Below are 23,041 nucleotides of genomic sequence, written 5' to 3'. Positions count from 1 at the left end.
GGTGGATGGGGAATGTGTGGAGAGATGTTTTAAGAGAATTGTAAAGATTAGAGATAACATATATAAGGAAATCACCTCAGAATCTGGAATGTACCAGGCACATAAAGATTCCTTTCCAGGTTTGGTAGAAGACCTCTCTTCTCTTCTTTCTCTTCACTAGGGCTCTATTTGACTCTGATTAGGATATGGCCAAGAAATCCTTCTTTCCTAGCCAGTAGTAGCATTGCCAGGACCATGATTTATGAGAAGCTTTCATGAGAATTTAGTCTGTCATTGCCACAACCAATATATATCTGAAGAGACACAAATGTACAACAGGAGAAGAGAGTGGCTCTTCTAAATGGTAGGAGTAGAGCTGGCTGGCGGTCGAGCTAACTTGTCTTCTCTACGGGCGAAGGCATACCTTTTCCAGGAAGGAGATGAACCAAAGAATAATTGTCAAGAAATAAGTGAGCGTAACAATTTCTTTTCCTTGTCCAGTCCACGCCAACAGCACTTTTTGGTCCAAGCTTGCGACGTAACATGCCACTTTTCTACCTTGTGCTACGGTTACGTGCCCATGTGACCAGGAACATGTGATCGCCAGCAGGCAGGCAGTTTGTGTTTGTAGAATGAATGAATAAATGATGTCTTTATTTCATCTCCTAACTGATTCCGTGTGGTTACCTCCTGCATCTTGCTTCTATATCTACACCAGTGTCTAGTATGGTATTTTGTGCCAAGTAGGCTGTAAGCTCTAGGTAAATATTTGTTGGATGAATAAATGAATGCCCAAAAGGGCTTCTGGAAGAAAGCCAAGAAGACATTCCTCTGATGAAAAGAATTTGTAAAGAGGCAGGCAGATGCTGGAAGAGAGAATGTCGGGGTGGGGGCTGGAGGAGGGGAGACAGGCCTCTAGGCTGAATGGAGGTCGTGGGTGTGGGGTGGCCTCTCAAGAAATAGCAGAGGAGGAATGATAAAGGAGGAAATTATCCACCGGGAAAGCAGCTTCATCATGCTGGGAGGAAACTGCATTTTGTAGAAACTTAGGGCGAGAAAGTAGGGAGAGGGCCCCGAGAGAGAAGGGAGAGTCAGGATGAGGCAAGCGGTTTGGTAGGAGGTAATGACAATGATATCCAAATGACAGCTTCTGCGTCTTTTACTTCCCTTGGCCCTCGACCTCCCTCTCCCCCCACCGCCTTACTGGAAAGAGATGTTCGCATCCCATACCTCCCAGAGGAGCTGTTCACACTCCCAAGTTCTATTTATGAACACTCCTTGACCCTTCATCTCACGCACCCCATCTCGCCCACCCACACACCACTGCAAGGTCATCAAAAAGCTCCTTGTTGTTGAAACAGTGGGTCCTCATGCATATTGTGCTCAAACAGCTTCTGACACTGCTGGCCACGTCTCCCTTCCTAATTGTTTCTGACCTCCCCTTTTTTATCTGCCCATCTCATGGTTTCTCCTTATGCCCCTGGTCTCTGTCATTCCCCTCTTCCTCTCATGCTTTAACTGTTGGTGCTCCTTGGGGCTTCCATCAAAAGACCTTTCCTCCCTCTGAATGCTCATCCAATGTCATGTCGTTCACTTCAGTGGCTACAGTGGCCATCTGCATGTTGGGGCTTCCATTTCTAGATCCCTAGCTGAGTTCTCTCTTCGGAACTCCTAGATATGTTTACTTGGCTGTCCTATGAGCGTCTCTTTCCAACAGGGAAAAGCCAAATGCACTGCCATCTGCCAAACCTGCTTCTCTGGTCTGCCCTATTTCTGCGAATGGCATCACTATCCATCCAGTTGCTTATGCCAAAACCACTTGTCTTCTGCTGCCCAAGCCCAGTGTGATTTTCTCTCCTTTCCTTCTCTGTCTACATACAGTTAGTTCATCACCAAGTCCTGTGGATTCTCTATCTTGATGCCTTTCAAATCCACCCCATTTTCTTCATCTCCACAGCTACCATTAAGTTCAGATCACTAGCATCACCTGCCCGGGGTTACTGCCCAGCTCCCTGACTCCTCCCCCCATCTTCCCTCCCTCCCATCTTCTCTTCCCCCAGCCCTGTTTTACACTGCAACTGGAGTGATCTTCTTCTTCTTTTTTTTTTTTTTTAATAGGAGAGAGAGAGAGAGGAGAGCAGGGGAGGGTCAGAGAGAGAGGGAGTCACAGACTGAAACAGGCTCCAGGCTCTGAGCTGGCAGTCAGCACAGAGCCCGACACGGGGCTCGAACCCACGAACCGTGAGATCATGACCTAAGCGAAAGTCGGACGCCTAACCGACTAAGCCACCCAGGCACCCCGGAGTGATCTTCTTAAAAAGTGCAAAATGGATGCTGTGTTTTCCCTGCTTATATTTCCCCTTCCCTCTGGAGCAAACATAAGCCCTTAGCGTGGTTTTAAAAGCCTTTAATTATCTGGTCCCTACTTATCTCTCTAATTCCTAGCTACTCTGAAACAGGCACGTGTGTGCATATGCGCGCGCTTGTGCGCTTACACACACACACAGACACACACACACACACACCATAGTCTATATATTTGACCAGCAGGCTGAACCAGCTCTAGCTATCAGTGCCATGTTCTGCTTTGTCTCTGGTCCTGCCAGGCCATACCTTGGTCTGTGAGTCCTACTCCATGAGCCCATTTGTCCAAAAGAGGACTTCTTGCCATTGGCTACTATAGAAGATGTCTAGGTGATGGAACATCTCTTTGACTAGGCATAATGTGCTGTGGTACTGGAAGTTAGTTATGTTCCCCTCAGTCTTGGGAGCCTGTAAGCCATGATGTTAGACTCTAGTCCCCTGGGACTGCTCTTGAAGGAGCCCTGGACAGGACTGCTCAAGGCCCAAGGTAACTGGCCAAGGCATGGGGAGTGGCCTAACTGCCCTACCCCCATTCAGCCTTCCCAAGGTTGGGAAGTTCTGCCATAGACACTCCTCCTATACATCCTCTTGCTGTTCAGTTGCCTCTCTATTTGTTGTATCCCTTATCAGAATGCAAGTTTTGAGGCAGGAAACAATGTCTTTCACTTGCCCACTCTGTATTAAGCATGTATATATCCTGGGATACAACATTTGGGGCCATTCCTGTTGTGCTGTCTATGCCTGCCGAAGGCTGAGTTGGGGCTGCACCCAGCCTAGACTCCCCTCCTCAGGCCATATCCTCTGTCTCAGGGCTCTGCCTCCCAGAGCAAGCATCTTCTTCACACAAAGGTGCTATCTGATGGCCAAGCCATTGCTAAGCCAGCTTGCAAAGGATGCCTTTTTCTAATTCACAAAAGCTACTCGATAGACTAATAGTGACCCAGGCGTCAGAGAACAAGGTACATGAGGCTCTTGCTCTCATAGCACCGTCTAAACAAAGAAATATATAAGCACTGAGTAAAAGTAATTCAGATGGTGAAAAGGCTGTGAAGAATGGGTGGCTGTCTGAAAGACAGTTTTAGATAAGATGGTCTGGNAAAAATAATAAACCTTCAAAAAAAAAAAAGATAAGATGGTCTGGGAAGACATGTCTGAAGAGCCAGAGCATTTAGCTGAGGTCCAGATGATAGTAAGGCCAGCCATGGGGAAATCAGAAGGAAGAGACAGCATGAGATCTCTAAGACTGCAATGATCTTGAGGGACTCAAGGATCGGAAGAAGGGCCAAAGTGGCTTAGGCATAGTGAGCAAAAGGGGATGACCAGGGAGAGGTGGATGGGGGTACCAGGTCATGCCGAGCTTCATAACCCTACGTGCCCTGTTCCCTGAGGTGTCCCCAGGCCCTGGGTCATTGTATGTATTGAGTAATACCTGTTGAAAGAAAGAATCTCATCAGGCCTCTGTCTACCCAACCAGAACAGATGCTCCGTGTGCCCCCAGTGCCCTCTAGTGACCACAGATGCCAGCCCAAGGCCCTCAGTAGCGTCGTCTTCAGAAAAATCTCTGCTTCGTCTTGTCCTTGGGGCCCAGCCAAGTTTCTGGAATTTGTCTTATTAACCTATTACTTTCTTTTCATTTCTGGAATTTGTCTTATTAATTATTCTCTTCAAGGAGGATTAAATCAGTTACAAAAATCCCTGACGTACAATCCGCAGTGAGATGCGTGCGGGGCTTCCATTCTTTACCCAAGCAGCGGTTTTCAAAGAGAAATCATGGCTGCCTGGTTCCTCGGGGGGAATACAGGGAACCTGTATAGATGGCAGCCATTAGAACACATTTCCGTATTTCCTAGCTTGTGTGACCATGAGAAAGCTCTGTAGCAGCCTTCACATTTCCATGTGCTGTGGCACTTAGGACAAGCTCCAGGTCATTGTGCAGCTCAGGGACGGCACCGTTAGGCTGGAATGCCTCATGAGCCACTGACTGCACACTCTGGCTTGCACATAACTTCTGCAGATCTGAGCTTGGGCACGGGATGCATGTCGAGGGCATATCGCAGCATGTGGACAAACGTGACATAGTACCCCTCCTGCCGTTGTTCAGTTTCATTTGAATCCCAACCCATTCTGGGCCCATGAGGCTAATCACCCAACAGATTTTGAACTGTGATCTCCTTGCGAGGTGGTCCCATGCCTGATTGAAAAACCTGCTTTCCACCCAACTTCCCTACGGGGGAAGAAAAACCCAACTCACTAACTGCAGCTCATTTGCAAATGTGTGCATTAATAAATCAAAAGTGACAGCAGAGACCTGGCCCTTCTAGGAGAGGGGATGGCAGAAGGAGGGGCCAATCCTTTCACCACCACCCCATCTCCAAATGCCCCCCCCCCCCATGCAACAATTTATGCAGCTTTGGTTGAAGTATCCTTAAGGATGGGTCACCTCCAGCTTTCTTGGTAGATCATTCTCTGAATTGGTGAATCTTTCACTGCTTGCCTTTTCCAAAGGCCCTGCATGTGTTTCTCTGTTGATCTAGTCATAGACCACTGAGCCTACTGAAGGAATCTGGCTCTCCTTGATGTTTACGGGTATTTCCTCCTTAGTTGTCACTTACTCAAGTGTAGCGCCTGGCGTTCTCTGATTTTTCTTCATTAATCAGTCCCCACATTCCTTTACACTTGCTCCTCAGGTGACTCCATCAAGTCAACGTGTTTCTGGAGCTGAAAATGCCTGGAAGAACAGAGCCTTCCAGCTGCATCCACCAAAATGAATGGAATTAATGCGTTTCTAGCTCACTCCATGGCCATATGTTTCCACAGGTTCGCATCCAGGGGAATTCGTGCTTCCGTTTACTTCCCTGCAAATGCATATGGAGGCTTATCTGTGTATTTTCTAATTGGGTCTTGAACGCACAAAAATTAAAGCGTATATTGACAATAGCCAGTGTTGGTGAAGGTGTGGGGACACAGGCATTTTTCCCTACAGTGTTGAGAGTTCCAACTGATGCAACTTCTAAGCCCATTTTAATAGCTTTTGAAACAAAACAGAGACCCTTCAGCCAGCATTTAACATCAATGCAGCTTTGTTTATAGGAACAGAAAATCGAAAATGGACTAAGTATTCATCAGTTGGAAACTATTACATAAATGACGTAAATGCATTTGGATATGCTCATAGAATGCAAGACCAAGCCACGGTTCAGAAAATAAGGACCTCTCTCTGTGCTGACATGGAAAAATGCTGCCGGAATATCATTAAGGTCAAAAGCAAAGTGCAGAACAGTATATATGAGAGGAGACCATATTTATATTTATAAATTTTTATTCTAGCCACTTACAGGCCAGAATCTAGGCGGAGTCACATCAATAGATTAATGGTACTTTTTCAGAGGTAAGGGGCTTTCTAAGATATGCTGTTTTCAATTGTTGGAACTTTTCTGTTTTTCCATGTAAGCGTGTATTCCTTTTAAGTTTAGTAAAAACGGTAGTGATCTTAAATTACTTTTGTGATGCTCTATATCTCATGAGGTGTCTTTTTATGACAAGCACTGTCTATTGCCCCTGATGTCTTCTCTTTGGGCCTCAGACACTGACGACCTTGCCACATGCTGACATCAGGATTCGTCCTCCTTCCCCCAAAGCTCAGAATGGTAATGCTTCTCTTCAAGGTTTCGTTACTTGAGCACATAAGTTTTCTTGATCGCTTCCAAGTTTTACCATGCACCTCCAGGTGCCTTTAGCCAGCTTTGCTTTGCTTTTTGTTTACTATGTTTGGATTCTGTATAGATGATTTCATTCGAATGGTATTGTTACCTATTTCTGTAAGATTTTGATCATTTTCTAAGTATCTATATCTTTTTTTCTCTTCCCCTGCCCCTTCTTTAATGAGGAGATACCTGTTTCCCAGCCAGCTTAGAATTGCTCGTTAAGCTTTATTTCACAGGATTCTTTTTTTTTTTAATTTTATTTATTTTTTTTTCAGGCTTTAAGGTTTATTCAACCAAGTTTCTTCTTCTTCTTCTTTTTTTTTTTTTTTACAATATTGAAAGATGTCTTTATTTATTTATTTTTTACAAATAGTTTATTGTCAAGTTGGTTTCCATTGAAAGAGGGCCAAGGGGATTGGGCGTGACCTTTTGCTACAGAAGCTCTTGTCTTGTTTCTTTTGCCCTCTTTGCTCTTCCTGAACTAGAACTGTGCACACTACCTGTGTAATTGCAAGAATTATATTAAGAATTGGGTCTTTTTACTTCTACTTTATGTTCAGGGTGGTGTTTTATTTACATAGCATGTTAAAAAAAAAAAAAAAAGAGAGAGAGAAACCACCAGGGCTGGTTCAGTTGGTGAGGCATGCAACTCTTGATCTCGGGGTTTTGAGTTAGAGTGCCATGTTGGGTGTAGAGATTACCTAAAAATAAAATCTTAAAAAAAGAGAGAGAAACCACCCAGAACTCCCATGAATTTATTTCTTATTAATTTAAATTTTTATACAAGCAATATAAACAGAAAATTAGAATATCCACGTGAGCAAATGAAGAGAGAAACAGAAATCATCTGTGTTCTCACTATCAGACTGTTTAATAATTGGCTTTATAGCCTGATAGATAATTTCTATGTATATAAATATCTTTCCTAAAAATAGGATTAAATTTAATAAATTGTTTTATAACCTGATTTAATATGGCATAAATATTTGTTTATGTCGTTAAAGAAAGATAATAATAGCAAGCATAGAATTCACTACATGCCAGGCACTAGATTAAGTGTTTTATACATATTAGTCTCACAACATACTATATGTTGGATAGCATTATTACTCCCATTTTATAGGTTAAAAAACAGAGGCACAGAGAGATGAAGTAAATTGCTTAAGGTCATACAGCTAGTAAATGACAGAACTAAGTTTGGAGCCTAGACTACCTCTACTCCAGAGGTCATGCTCTTGACCACAGAGCTCTGACCCATGTCATTACTTTCATGGCTATATTATATGATCATTTATCTAACCTTCCTTCTTTCCGGGCGTTTAGATCCACCGTTGTACACAAAGCAGCAATGAATACCTTGTTCACGTATTCATCTTTGTATGTGTGCTCATTTACTACCGTTAGGCTAAATCCCGATGGATAGAATTGCTGAGTCCAGGAGTTTACATGTTGTTGTAAAATTTGGATACTATTAGTCGATATTTTAAGCAATATATTTCCTATGTCTCTTTGACCCTTATAAATTCATTGTTCTTTTCCAAAACTGTGTAACTGTCTTTTGGATTCAGTGACTGTTTGTTTCTTAAAACATGGAGCTTCTCTCTTCCACTTCTTCTCCCTTCCTTCTGCATCATGCCCATTTCTCTAAAATGTTTCACAAAACAATACACTTTCTAAAAGCATGAGCTTTATGTTGCCAGTACTTCCAGTACCTTCCTCCTCCTGCCCTGTATCTCTTCGGTGGGGTCATGTACACAGATGAAATACTGCCCACCCTTTGACTTAATGTCAGTCCTTCATACTGCTATTTTTTTCCTTTTCCCTGCTTTACTATGTCTTCCCGGATTCATAAGCATTGACGTAACAAACCTGCTGTACAGTGTATTTTTTTTCTTGATTCGATGCATGTCCATGAGGGTGGGCTGCCCGGCAAGGATGAGTGATGTGTTCGAAGCCTGGGAGACAGAGCTTCCTGGTCTTATCCCACCTTGGCCTCTCACTCCTTGTGTGACCTTGAGAAGCCACTTCATCATTCTGCATTTCATTTTCCTCATTTGCCAAATGAAGAAGGTGAACTAAATGACCTAGAAAACCTATTCCCGGTTTGGGGGAAAATAAAAAGGGTCAGGCTCTCCGAGAGTAAAGTAGAGCCTGGAGAAATAGTATTTGAAACTGGGGCAAATGTGCAAGTTGGTGGAGCCCCCGTTGGAGGCCGTTAAAGATTTGTTTCAACATCTTACAAATATTTTGTGCCGTGTCTCTTAGCCAAGGTCTCCTAAGAGTGTGCCTTAGTGGTTTGTGAAACATGTCTCTAAGACCAAGGTAATTATAGTTTTTTCCACTGATGCATGACAAATGGCCTCTCACTTTGAATTCTTTAATGGGGAAGAAAAACTTTCCATGACAACAGCACTGGAACTTAATTACAGGCTCCAGATCCAGGGGCAAGAATAGAGGTAGTCATGGCTGCGGTCAAGGGACAGAAGACAGCCTGGGAGGAGCCAGGACAGGGGGATGTAACAATGACAGCATCAGTGGGACTACATCAAGCACTTGCTATTTGCCAGGCGCCGTCCCAAGAACTTGAAATTGTGTGTCTCATTCAATTCCCGCGGTGATCCTAGAGATAGGTTACGAGGTAGATGCTTTTACTTCTTCTGTTTTACAGAGATGAGTATTGGGAGGCTTAAAGAATTTAAGTAACCTGATTTAATTTACTCAGCCAGTAGTTGTCACAGGCAAAATTTGAACCCTGAGAGTTCTCTTACATAACACAAGCTTTTTGAATATGTGTTACACGCCGGGCAGCCTTCTTGGGTCTGGAGATGCACCAGTGAATGAGGCAAAGTTCCTGCTCATATGGAGTTTGACTAATAGTGGGATGAGCCCAGAAATAACAAGTCAGCAAATCAATAAATAATTTCAGGTGGCAATAAATGCTATGAAGGAGAGTGATGAGAGCTAGGGGTAGGCTACTTTACACAAGATTGTCAGGGGAGGCCCCTAGGAAGTGACTTGTGAGTTGAGGCCTGCATAATGGAGTAAGTCAACCATGCAAAGATTATTGGAGAGCATTTTATGTGGACCATCCACAAGAGCGATGGCTGGGGGCTTGGAAGAGCATGGCTTGCTCTAGGAACAGTGAGAAGGTTAGCATTTCTGGATAAGTGTAAAAGGACACAGTGTCTGCAAAGAAGTCAAAGAGGTGGGCAGGGACCAGATGACACAGGACCTTGGAGGCCACAGCAAGAGGTATGGATATCTTATTCCATATGCAGAAGGAAGGCGCTGCAGAATTTCAAGCAGGGGAATGTTATAATCTCCGGTCTCTACGGGCCCCCTTCTTCCCTTCTATGTAATACTGCCAATGAGGAGCAAGCAACTGGCCAGGGATAAATTGTTTCTGTAGCGCACAGTGCAGCCTAAATGAAAGTTATAAAGTTAGGAGTCAGTGTTTCAGATGAAACAAAATTCTAGGTTTTTCACGAAACAGCAAGACTGTGAGGGACAGGGAGAGATCCTTGGATCTGAACTTTTGACTTTAGTTAAGAAGACTTTAGGAGATGCAAGCAGAGCATCTGAACTATACTTAAAACCTGTATGAAGGAGGTTACTTCTCTTCGGGGACTTTCCATCAATATGCAGAGACTGGCACTCTAGGCACTGAACATTCTTGACCGCTTCTCAGTCTGGGGATTGTGCTCACCTCATAGAACAAATCTCATCCAGAATAATAAGACATCATAGCTTTGTATAAATGACATCTCAGAGATTTATATTTCTTTGAGATCTGGTATCCCTGGTAATCTAGTGGTTAGGGTTCAACACTCTCTATGCAATCTTGTGTGTGTGTGTGTGTGTGTGTGTGTGTATCTTTATCTTTGAAGAAATATTTTTGAAAATGCCATCAACATTTTAACATACAGGACCTGGCTTTTCTGATGAGGTGGCATTTTATGGATGTTTCTGTTGTAAACTCTGCAACTTATTTTCTTTGAATGTTTTTTTATAAACAAATACCCCTGTTAATTCATTAAAATTGGTTTTTGTGAAACCAATAGAGTAAAATTAGTGGCTTGTTTGGGTTAAAAGCTCACTATTATGGATACTGTGCTACTTTGACAACACTGTTAAGAGTTTCACTTTTATCAGCAAACTAAGTTTGAATAAGAACACTGGGGTGCCTGGGTGGCTCAGTCAGTTAAGCGGCTGACTTTGGCTCACCATGATCTCATGGTCCGGTCCATTGGTTTGAACCCCAAATCAGGCTCTGTGCTGATAGCTCAGTGCCTGGAGCCTGCTTCGGATTCTGTATTTCCCTCTCGCCCTCTGCCCCTCCCCAACTCATGCACTGTCTCTCTCCATCTCTCAAAATAAATAAACATTTAAAAAAAGAACATAAGCCATTATTAATGCACTGTATTTATATGTGCACTTATGTGGCTGATTATCCATAGATAGAGTCCTGGCAATATGGGCCTAATGATATGGACTTATTTGAATGAAAACTACATTTGGAGGCATTTAGTTGCGTCTGTGATCAGGTGGACCCCAGAGAGCAAGACATTAATTGTGAAAGAATTTAAGCTACACAACTGTAATTAAGTAGAATTTGGGGACGTTCGCCACCCTTGAGTTAGTTTTTATATAAATAGCGTGTTTGCTTCTCAGGAGGGGAAAAATTCTCAAACGACCTCTGTGCACGAAGTTAGAGAATTTCTAGTCCTTGGCATGAAACTCGTTTGTGACAGTAGCATTAGGAGAAGGGCAGCGGGTGGATGGCTGGGTGATATGATACCTTGGGGTTGCAAGAATGATGACAGGAACAATTTCCTCGTATAAAGGTGCTGAATTCGAGGAACTCTTAAGGTTCCCCCCCCCAGCTCAGTGTTCTGTGGTTTGAGGGAAAGGATTCTCCCCTCTGGCTGCTTAAGCTACCTATGTTTTACCAAGGCCTTAGCTACATGCTAGGAAGGCTGTAACAACTCCATCACAATTATAAATTCAGCTGTCAGCACTGGGATTGTTGAATCGACTGAACAAGCAGATTTCCACCCATTGTCTGTTTTCTAGATTGATGAATAACAATTTCATCCTCTCCGTTTTATTGTAACTCTTTCGCTCTGACACTTCTGATTGCTGAGAGGTGTTCTAGAAATTTCCTTAGTCACACGCTGGAATAAATTCAAGGAGATAATGCGATTCCAATTGAATCATCAGTGTCTCTGCTGTCAGACCCAGTCATTTTAGGAGTTCAGTTGGTTGAGTTGCCCAACTTCCCAGATTTAATACTACATACTTGCCACTTTACGTCTTGCCCTCAAGTCTTAATAAATGGGCTCAAGGTCTGATGGAAACTGTGAGATAAATTACATGTTTATTATGCCAAGTTAAGTAAATACCCTTTGAAAGGATTACTGGAGGGTACAATCAAGTTAATTGCTTTAAGAATCTTTTTTGATTTACTGGGCTCTAAGAAAATGGTTAAGCAATTGATTTCTGTCATGGTAAGTGATCTGAAGAGAGTGCAGTTGGGTCCGCAAGGGTTGCCATGTACATTTCCTCCCTCGTGGCTGGAACTGTCCCATAAATGAGCAGAGGGGGGCCCCTGGGACCAGAATGCAAGTACCGCTGACAGACTGTTGTTCCTCCAAAGAAGACACATGTTGACGGTTTGACGTTCAGGCTGACAGATTGATCTTTTCCCCCTTTTTTATTCTAGATGCTGAAGAATACCAGCCTCCAATATGGAAATCGTACTGTGAGTATTTGAGATGAGAATCTCTTCACATGTCTTCAGTAGGCCTGCCTTTTGAACACTTCTTGCCATTGATTTAATGAACACAAACAGTCACACCTCACGACCCCGAAAACCCAAATCTTGCTTTTTCCACTGAGGAAAAAGTCAGGGGGAACCGCACAGCACTCTCCCTTGGCCAGGACCCCCCAGAGCAGGCTGCCTGTGACCCATTTCAGGAATGCTTAGATAAAAGAGATCTACATTCTGACTCCCGACCTTATGGTTTGGGGCTTTCCTTTTCGGTTTTGCAGATTTGATCAGCAAGGACGAACGTGCTGACTTCCATGAATTACATTCTTAGCTGATCATCCTACAGCTGTAATATCACATGACATCTATCACAAAGAATATTAACAGATAGCAAGGAATCATGTTTGGTCACTACGGGTGATGCCTTTGAAACAGAAATCAAATCTGGTCATCGGTCAGCAGCTCCGTTCCCTTCATGAAGGCAGGCACCTGTCATCACCATCACATTCATTTTCTATTATTTTCTCTTTCCTTAGTATCCTCTGCCTAAGAGATTCTCCAGCAAGAGAGGGAAGGCATGTGGTCGGGTGGAAACCCACTATGCTGACGGCCAGGGGACACATGTCCTTGTTCAGGCTCTGATTCTGGACAGCAACAATAAGAATAACTATTATCCTCATTATTGAGGCTACTGCTGTTTCCACCACTCATGAGACCTGCCCCGTGCCGGCTACTGTGCCAGCTGTGTGCCCGAACTCTCAAGTTCTCCCCACAGCCCTAAGCGATGGCTGCCATGATTATCCCCGTTTCACGTGCAAGGAAACCGCAGCTCAGGAGGTTCAGTAACTTGGCATATGTTCTCCATCTCTCAATGCCTTGGATTGGCATTCAGAGTGCAACCCAGAAGCACGTCTGACCCACAGCCTGCAAGTTTTCAGGACTTTTTTTCTTCCCACTTACAATTTTATACCTGTGTATATACACACACACACACACATATACGCACCTGCCTGTGTATATATCTGTTACCAAAGCAATACATAGCTGTACAAGACCAACATTGCAAAACACACAAGGTTGAGAGTGAAATTCTTTCTAGTTGACAAGCCAACCCCACCCCGGATTCCGTGTCTCTTTCCTGCTTCCCAGTTGCTGACCTCAGTTAGTTTTGGAAGCCATATCCTTTCAGGTGTTCAAAATATACATGGCTAATAGTANCAAACAGTCACACCTCACGACCCCGAAAACCCAAATCTTGCTTTTTCCACTGAGGAAAAAGTCAGGGGGAACCGCACAGCACTCTCCCTTGGCCAGGACCCCCCAGAGCAGGCTGCCTGTGACCCATTTCAGGAATGCTTAGATAAAAGAGATCTACATTCTGACTCCCGACCTTATGGTTTGGGGCTTTCCTTTTCGGTTTTGCAGATTTGATCAGCAAGGACGAACGTGCTGACTTCCATGAATTACATTCTTAGCTGATCATCCTACAGCTGTAATATCACATGACATCTATCACAAAGAATATTAACAGATAGCAAGGAATCATGTTTGGTCACTACGGGTGATGCCTTTGAAACAGAAATCAAATCTGGTCATCGGTCAGCAGCTCCGTTCCCTTCATGAAGGCAGGCACCTGTCATCACCATCACATTCATTTTCTATTATTTTCTCTTTCCTTAGTATCCTCTGCCTAAGAGATTCTCCAGCAAGAGAGGGAAGGCATGTGGTCGGGTGGAAACCCACTATGCTGACGGCCAGGGGACACATGTCCTTGTTCAGGCTCTGATTCTGGACAGCAACAATAAGAATAACTATTATCCTCATTATTGAGGCTACTGCTGTTTCCACCACTCATGAGACCTGCCCCGTGCCGGCTACTGTGCCAGCTGTGTGCCCGAACTCTCAAGTTCTCCCCACAGCCCTAAGCGATGGCTGCCATGATTATCCCCGTTTCACGTGCAAGGAAACCGCAGCTCAGGAGGTTCAGTAACTTGGCATATGTTCTCCATCTCTCAATGCCTTGGATTGGCATTCAGAGTGCAACCCAGAAGCACGTCTGACCCACAGCCTGCAAGTTTTCAGGACTTTTTTTCTTCCCACTTACAATTTTATACCTGTGTATATACACACACACACACACATATACGCACCTGCCTGTGTATATATCTGTTACCAAAGCAATACATAGCTGTACAAGACCAACATTGCAAAACACACAAGGTTGAGAGTGAAATTCTTTCTAGTTGACAAGCCAACCCCACCCCGGATTCCGTGTCTCTTTCCTGCTTCCCAGTTGCTGACCTCAGTTAGTTTTGGAAGCCATATCCTTTCAGGTGTTCAAAATATACATGGCTAATAGTAAGGCTTTTTTTTTTTTTTTTTTTTTTTTTTTTTTTTTTTTTTTTTTTTTTTTTTTTTTTTTTTTTTTTTTTTTTTTTGCTGTTGTTCCCTTTGGAGAAAAATGGGCTTATGCTATACTTGGTGTCCTTCACCTTGCTTGTTTCATTTCACAAATATCTTGTTTTTATCTTTGCATGTCAGCGTATATAGAGGCACCTCATTCTTTATTACATGAGTCTGTTCTCCCATCTGTGAAATAAAGGGGTTGTGCCGGGTCTCTGAGGGCCCTTCCAATCTAATGTTCTGCATTCTGATCTTCTATTTTAAAAGGCAGTGCTAATGACTTAGTAATTGGATGTTTTTGTTTGTTTGTTTCCTAATGGAGTGTGAAGAGCTCTGACAGTAAATCAACAAAATATCTGTAGTGAGAGGCACTGGGTGGTGCATGACTTACTGTGCTTTGCACACTGCTTTGCACACAGCCTTGCATACATTAACTAGCCAATAAATATTTGTTGAGTGAATGCCACCACAGAGAGCTTTACTGAAGCAGAACGATGGCATTGGCTCCAATTCATTTCGCCTTTGGCTAAGAGGCCTTGGGCCACCCAATATATCTCTTAAAAGTGCTCCTGAGTCCTAAGGAAGGGAGAAAGCACATTGTTAATTATATGTTTGTTTAGAGTATCAATTTCACTGTGGTGTATTGGTTTTAAGTCTGACTTGGGGGTCTAACCAAAGTTGTGCTTTTCTTTATTTGCTCTAAAATCATAAAACTTTAGACATGGAAAGGATAGTTGAGGCCATTTAATACAAACCTAAGGTCATATGTGAAACTGTTCTCTATTACACCCAATGAATAGTCATCCCGGGTCTATTTGAGGGCTTCTAGTGATGGATAACTCCACAACTGAGGTTGGGGGGAGGGGGTAAGGGGAGGGATGCCACCAGATGTGCCGTCCACGGAGTCAAAACCACACTGCCCAAGTGTATACAGAGCATTGCTGAGAAAGAACTCTTTTGGCTGTCCTGAATCCATAAGTTATTTGTGTTTGGGTAACCTTATAAACTCACCTGACCGTATCATCCCCAAGCTCTGCTACTCTATCTTATTCCCAAGACTATTATTCACTCATACGGTCTTTTCAGCAAACATACAGGGAAGACCTTCTGCATGTCAGAGAACAAGTATTAGGAATCAAAAAGGACTAACTTGTGATCCATACTTTTCTCCAGTGTATAGTCTTGTTAGGGAGAAGCTATAAGCCAATTTGCTTGAGATGCAAATGGATTTAGTAATAGGATACTCCTCTTCCACCTCCTGAGAGTAGAGAAGACTTTATAAAAGAGATTAAATTTGTATGTGGGTCTTCAAGGGTGAATCAGAGAAAGAATCTTAGGGCCTTTCAGAGCTTCATGAGATCCTTCTTAAAATCCAGATACACGAGGGGTGGCTGGATGACTCAGTTGGTTAAGTGTCTGAGTCTTCATCTCTCTTCAGATCTTGATCTCAGGGTCATGAGTTCAAGCCATGAGTCCATGAGTCCACATTGGACTCCATGCTGGGCCCAGAGCCTACTTTAAAAAAAATTCAAATATGCTAAAACTCGTATTTTCCTGATCTGAAAGTCTAAAACATTTCAAAGTATGACATTTGCTTGGTTTTAAATAACCTGTTGTTGAATCCGTGTTGAACCTGAGTCCTTTTCTTTGAAATGTTCACAAACCATCCTTTGAAAGATAATTTTAGGTGTTGATGTCAAACTCATTAGCATAGCATGTATGGCATGCACATTTTTCCATCATGCATTTTTTTTTAACTCTAGTGACTTTTGGTACTTTTAAATTGCTCATATATTTACTGAAGGCAGTACATTTTTGCCATGTTATAAGACTTGATTCTAAAAATTGTGATTTTTAGTTGGTAAGGAAGTGTATAGGTATGTCTTAGCCTTTATTGCTGATTATCGGACATAATTTTGGCTTATTTGGCTTCATATTCTTATCATGAGGCTTAGTCCCAATTATGACACTATGCCTAAAAGAAAATTAGCTTACCTGATAATAACCCACTTTAAAAAGTGATTTCTAAGTTTTTTTAATGTTTGTTTATTTTTGAGAAGGAGAGAGACAGACCTCAACCACTGGAGGGGCAGAGAGAGACACACACAGAATCTGAAGCAAGCTCCCGTTTCCAAGCTCTAGGCACAGAGCCTGATGCAGGGCTCAAACCCACAAATCGTGAGATCATGACCTGAGCCAAAGTCAGACGCTTAACTGACTGAGCCACCCCGGCGCCCCAGTTTCTAAGTTTAAATGCTAATTGGAATGCTCTTGGATGCAAGTAACAGAATATTCCACTCCATCACGTTCATTGACTTAAGCAAAAATGTCCAGCGATACTGGCTTCAGGCATAACTTGTTCCAGCAGTTCAAACCGTATGTGTGGTATATATCTCTTCCTTTCTAGGCTCTGCTTTTCAGGTTTGGCGTCACCATTAGTAGGCTCTTCCTTTGTGATCCCAGATAGCTACTCATAGCACCAGGACTACCTCTCCCTTATTCAAGAGTAGCAGGCAGAAAGAGACTTTACTTTCCTGACACCTTTAGCAAAGACTTAGAACTGAGTCTCAGCCCTGACTGACCTGCCTTACCCATTCCCAGCTCCATCATTGTGGTCCAAGAGTTGAGTATGCTGCTGACCTGAACCAGTCAGGGACCAACCCTCTGTAATCCACACAACTGGAAAATTTGGAGTACTGTTGGAAAGGAGAAGATGGAAATGGATATTGGGAAGGCAACCACAAATGTCTGGCTTAGAAAGTTAGAGGAATTAGAACCGTAGGAATCAGCTCTCTCAATATTTTAAAGTAGATGGTGCATTCATTCATTCATCACTCATGCGGCAAATGCATATTAAGGCTTTGCTTTAAGCCAAGCACTGTGCTTAGAGTTGTGAGGCCAAAGGGATGGATAAGCCTGGGTATTGACTCAGAACCCAGATGTCACGTGATTTTCCTTAACTCCCTGTACTCTCTTCTCCCCTCTCTTTCTCAGAACCTGCCACTCAACTGAGCTTGTCTTGGGACAAGAATAATCTTGTCCCAAAGTATCATATGTCTGCGGCTAGTCCTTAATATCGAAGATCAAACCCCAAAACATTGATGAAGTCATCAAGGAAGCTTTGGTTTCCATTTTCTTAAAAAAAAAAAAAAAAAAAGCTATCTTCAAGTTCACTTATAAAAATAATAATGAAGCCACATTCTAAACTTGAAGCCGGAACCACACCAACTGTATGATGCCCTAAGCAGACAAGTTCACAAATCGCCCTGGGTATACTCTGAAAGACTTTCTTTTCGAAGAGGCCAAGTGCCAATTAGATAGCAGTTGCTGGTGCCGGCAGCTCCCCCAGGAGACCCTCCCGGGCAGTAGGGCAAGCAGTCACAGCTTGTGCCTGTTTTCCTAAAGAGGAGTTGAGAACCTCAGGACCCTGGTCCACTGACCCCCTGCCTCAGAACTGCCCTGGGAGAATACTGATAATAACATGTCCTCAGCCCTTACTCCCGGGTTTCTGAATCGGAAGAATTGGGGGGGTGGGGGATCTGCAATATATGAGACCCTGTAGGTAGAAAAACCTTCTTCACACTAACACCTGAGACCCTCTCATCGTGAGGCTACATAGCCTCATCCGCGGGTTTCTCACGGTTCCATTAGACAAGAGAAGAACTCAGTCCCCAGTAAGACTGGATATTCTGCTAGTGAGGTACGTGGGAGGTGGGGTTAAGCCAAGAAGACCTCTAAAACTCCTCTGTTTCTCACTCACACCCATGAGTTTTTCCCCTGAGGACTGGGAAGACATGGGCACTGATCAGTGTGGTACTGGCTCAGTCTTACTCACAAATGGCTGGGTTGGGCTCCTGGGTCTGCATGCCCTCTTAATAAAGAAGAAGCTGTCAGAGGCCATTCCTGCAGGGTCTGTAAGGAGCCAATAAGGAGCCAATGGGTGTAGATAGAGTCTCTGTGTCACCCAGACCACAGGCTTTCCCTTGGCATCCATAAGAAGTGGAGTGATCGTGTTAGAGGGGAACGAGCCCACTTTTCTTATTGGAGAAAAAGTAAAACATTCTTTCAGCAAGTCCTGGGTTTCCCAATGTGCTTCAGGCTGCTGGGGGGTGCAAGGACTCCTCTACCTCCTCGGTCTGGGGTGGTCACACCCCCTGCCAAATAGCTTACTCCATCGCCCAGAGTCCTCTCCGGTCCTGTAGAGTGCCCAGGGCTGGGGAGTGCCTAGGACATATCTGGAACATTGCTATAGCAGCCGATCCCATCATATCACCTCTTAGCCCACAGAGCCACCCAACAAGTGACATACATTATTGTGTTTTGCTCGTGAAATGTGCTTGTTGAACAGCAACAACAAAAAAAATACACAAAGTGACACTTTCAGATGATGTGACATGTTCCAGTTTGTATTAAATATGCCTTAGAGGGTTTTTTTTTTCACCATGGTTATTTTGTTATAGCTAACCTTGAAAATGAGTGGCTGAGACCCTCCCTCGAAGCTAATATAGGATTTGGGGCCCATTTTTTTATATAGCTACCATTGCAGTTGGTTGCTGTCTCATTATCTTTATAGAGACACATTATCCAGATGGTAAACAGGCTTGTGTGCCTATGTGCCAACTTTTGTTGCTTGGAACAGTACCGAACAGATCGGTTCCTGAGACCTACTCACTGAGAAACAGCAATCGATCAGTAATGTGTGCTGCCCAGGGACCAGGGAAAAACCTCGGTGTTCCTGGCTTGAGGGTTTTGCAGGGACCCCCTCAACGTCGCCCCCTGGCTCAGACTGTTCCTGGTTTTGAGATTGGGGAACTATCGCATGTCTCTCTACTAAACCTCAGGAGGTTGTTAGAGGACACAGTGATGGACTTTACCCTGTCTAGAATGTTCCTTCACCTGTATCCTCTGTGATTGTTAGTGGCGTCTCCATCTCTCATTGCTTCAAGGTCCTTCCCTCCATTCAATCTGTCATTAAGCCCTGTCAGTTCTCTTCTGCCATTAATTTACCTTCTTATCTGAGTCTCCACCAGGTTGCCTTAATGCACATTTTCACGATCTCCTTTACGCACAACTAAAATACTGTTTTCTCTCGATTCTCTGCCTCCAGGGCCCCTGCTCTGGTCCTCCTCTCGGTGAGGCAAAGGGCAGTGGCTCCCTCTCATGGCTGGGTATTAGAGCCTCCTAAGTGTTTTATAAAAGAAAAACAAACTCAGGGGCTCATCCCCTGGACTGTCCGTGCGCACTGCCCGTGAGCATTCCTAGCTGCACGTAGGACCTCTCCACCCCCCGCCTTAGGGAACTACCGACAAGGCTGAAAAATGCAAACCTTGGAATCTGGAAATCAGGCTTTTAATCTCAATGTCATGATATCATCTGTGCGACCTTGAGCTTCTTCAAAGCTTGGCATTTCCACTACTTTATCCGTAAGGGTGGGCTATCAGTTACCTTGTAAGTTTGTTGGGAAGATTAAATGAGAAGATCTAGATAAGGTGTCTAGCACGTAGTAGGTGTCCACAGTTTGGCATCTTCTGTCATTCTGCATAGTCTTATCCTTATTTTTCTGAAACAGACCAGATCATGTCATCTCCCTGCTCAAAAAATGTAATTGTCTCCCCGCTTCAGACAGAAAAACATTCATGCTCCTTAGCTCCTGACCTTTAAGATTGAGCTTTATGTGTGGGTGCCTGGGTGGCCCAGTTAAGCGTCCAACTTCGGCTCAGGTCATGATCTCATGGTTTGTGAGTTCAAGTCCCGTGTCAGGCTCTGTTTTGATAGCTCAGAGCCTGGAGCCTGCTTTGGATTCTGTGCCTCCCTCTCTCTCTCTCTCTGCCCCTCCCCAGCACACATCCTCCCTCCCTCTCTCTCTCTCAAAAATAAATAAACATAATTTTTTTAAAAAAAGATTTAGCTTTCTGTGACCTTCTCCCACATCTGCCTAACCTGGTGGAACAGCCATGCTGGACTCTCACTGACCAATAAGCATGCCTTTCCCTTTCTCTGCTGAGGCCCTTTCTTCCACCTGTAACTGCCTTTCTCTTCCCTACGTGCAAAACCCCTCTAATCCTCTGAGAAGAGCTCTGAAGAGCTCCGTACTACTCCCTTGGGGAAGCCGTCCTGGCCACCTGAGTGAGAAGAACTGCTCCCTCCTCTCCCCCGTATTAAAGCATTTGGCCCACCCTTGCTGCATATCTCCACACGAGTCTCTCTCACTGGATCCGAGTTTCCTTGAAGACAAAGGCTGTGACCCATGAGTTGTTGATACAGGTAGTTTGCTCACCGAATATGGCATTAAGCTAAATTGCTGTGTGCCAAGCACTGTTCTAGGTGCTGCGGGTACCACAGTGGACAGAACAAAGTCCCTGCCCTCAAAGAGCCTATGCTTTGGTCGAGGGAAATGGTACACAAAATAAACAAATTGTGTTAATGATGATGAGTGTTGTGAAGAAACACAAGACAGGGTAAGGGAGCAGAGCGATGTTACATCAAGTCAGGGATGACCTGAATGAAGGAAGAGAGGGTGCCATTTGGATATCTTAGGAAAGAGCAATCCAGGTGGAAAGAATAGCAAGTGCAAAGGGCTTGAGGCGTAGAAAAATAAACAGGGCCCTGGACTTAAAAGGATAGCCGGATGCCCCAGGGCAAATATTTTACCGTCCTGTGCTTGTTTCCTCATCTAAAAAATAAGAATGATAATACTACAACATTCTTTTTTCTGAGTTCTCCTGAAGATTAAGTAAAATATTGTCCCCGGCACATGACCGGCACTCGATATGCTGGTTTCCTTCTCTTCCCCCCTTTCTCTCTGTTCATCATAAAAGCCTCCACATAATGCTGACTGTGGTATCTAGCCTATAGCAGATGTTCAAATATTTGCTGATATGAATTGCAAAGGCACACTTAGCAAAACATGCTCTCATCTTACAACGTGTATACTTCCTTTGTCACCTCCAAGGGAGGCATTAAAAATGGTGTCCAGCCAGCCGTACCCCTACAACTGTTGGCTTCAGGACGCATTGGCACTCGGAAGAGAAGAGGGGGCACAGTTCTCTGGATGTGGCTTCTGCAGTTCCCCTTGGTTCTACCACTCTGTGATTTTTGGAACGGGCCCTTTTCGGTCCCATTATACTCATTAATAGTAACACTGTTGGAAACCAGTTAGTAGGCATCGGGGCTGATTCAAGAGGTTTAAAGGATTGCGAGCAGCCTCTCCCATGATTTAAGGAGAGCCTGGGCATTACTGGGATGGTCAGTGGAATGCCCACAATTATTTCTGTATCTTTGGCCATTTCTTCCTCCTATTTCCTCTTTGACAAGAAGCCTTCTCTGTCCCCATCTGCCGTACCTGGGTACAGTTGTCCTTAAGTGACACAGGCATTATCAGTAGTGTGGGCAACTCAGCTTAGCAATGTGGCACATTAAAACGTCTATACGAGTGGATAGTTTCTTCTGTGTGCGGTAGCTGGGCAGTCTACACTTAATTAGGTAAGAAAATAACCACGTTGAGCTGCAGGCATTGAGAAGCCATAATTACAGAATACATCCTACCATATTCATTGCTGCTTCTACATGACCATCTGCATCTCAGTTAAAATCCACCCCCCCTTTTTTTTTTATTTTTAGGCCTAAGAAAAATCAGAAATTTTTGCTTATCTTATTACATTTTCTAGAAATAGTTTATGTGATTGAATTTTAACTTTTCATACACTGATATGATCTAAAATTAATTCTTCCTTTTTCAAGATTCTCAGGATAATATCAGTTTGGTTTTCAAAGAGGTAGAGCTCACAGATACCTGCATAGGGTAGTTTCCTCCTTTTTTTCTTCTGTCTTTTCAAAAAATGTTTGTTTATTTTAGAGAGAGTGCACAAGTGGAGGAGGCGCAGAGAGAGAGCAAGAGAGAGAGAGAGAATCCCAAATAGGCTCTGGGCTGTCAGCGCAGAGGCCGATGCAGGGCTTGATCTAACGAACCTTGACATTATGACCTGAGCCAAAATCAAGAGTCTGACACTTAACTGATTGAGCTGCCCAGGTGCCCTGGGGTAGTTTCCTTCCAAGAGAAATAACCAGATGCGCTGAACAGCAGAAAATCACTCACTGTAATCAGAGAAATCATGAGCATTACTGGGATGGCCTGATAGATTTTATTTTTATATACAAACCTACTTTCCTCCACACCCAAGCCTGAAAGTCTACGTTTGAAGCAAGATATAAGGAGGTTACTATTTCTTAAGATATTGAGGGTCCCAAGAAAGAGAAATGACAATGGGTAGGAATTAGTCACATAGATGAGAATCCTTGGTGATGGATGGGCGGGCCAAAAATGGAACTCATGAACACAGAAAGGACTTGGGGTTTCACCCGCTCACAGAATCGGTGGGGTCTTTGTACATCTCTGTGACATTTCAGAGAATGACACTCCTCTGCTAATGCCAGTCCTTCCCCAATATGTCAGGGGACATCAGCATATAAATTCAGGAATCCTATTATGTGATCGTACTGCTTAGGTACTCACAAGTAGAATTCCATTCTTAAAATAGTCAGAAGAATTTTACTCCTACCTTCCAAGAAAGCCATAAAATGAACAATGCCAGTAACAATTATGAAACTAAATTGGCCTTGTAAAAGAAAAGAAAAATCAATTTTGCCAGTTTACATCCCTGGTAACTAATTTCCATATAAATGATCTGACTTTATTCAGTCTAAAAATATGCCTGTATCCTCTGTGTTTTCTTGGTTGAAATATTTGCAGTTCTTGAGATATACTTAGGTGCAACTATTGGAAGCTATTTTGGTATGTGTTATAGCTTTCTAATTATAATTA

General features: G+C 43.6%; 1 protein-coding gene across 1 annotated transcript in view; it reads left to right on the top strand.

The window, feature by feature from the left end:
- Window positions 1–23,041, top strand: part of CHN2 (chimerin 2) — a 304,029-nt gene that overhangs the window by 140,764 nt on the left and 140,224 nt on the right. Inside the window, exon 2 of the mRNA XM_077775468.1 lies at window positions 11,770–11,808. Within this exon, the coding sequence (XP_077631594.1) occupies window positions 11,770–11,808 (39 nt within the window). The remainder of the gene's footprint in view (window positions 1–11,769; window positions 11,809–23,041) is intronic.

The sequence above is a fragment of the Crocuta crocuta genome, unplaced genomic scaffold (assembly GCF_008692635.1).
Source record: "Crocuta crocuta isolate KB4526 unplaced genomic scaffold, BGI_CrCroc_1.0 scaffold197, whole genome shotgun sequence".
NCBI lineage: Eukaryota > Metazoa > Chordata > Mammalia > Carnivora > Hyaenidae > Crocuta > Crocuta crocuta.
Note: the sequence above shows the minus strand (reverse complement) of the source record. Positions and strands in the feature narration are given on the sequence as shown.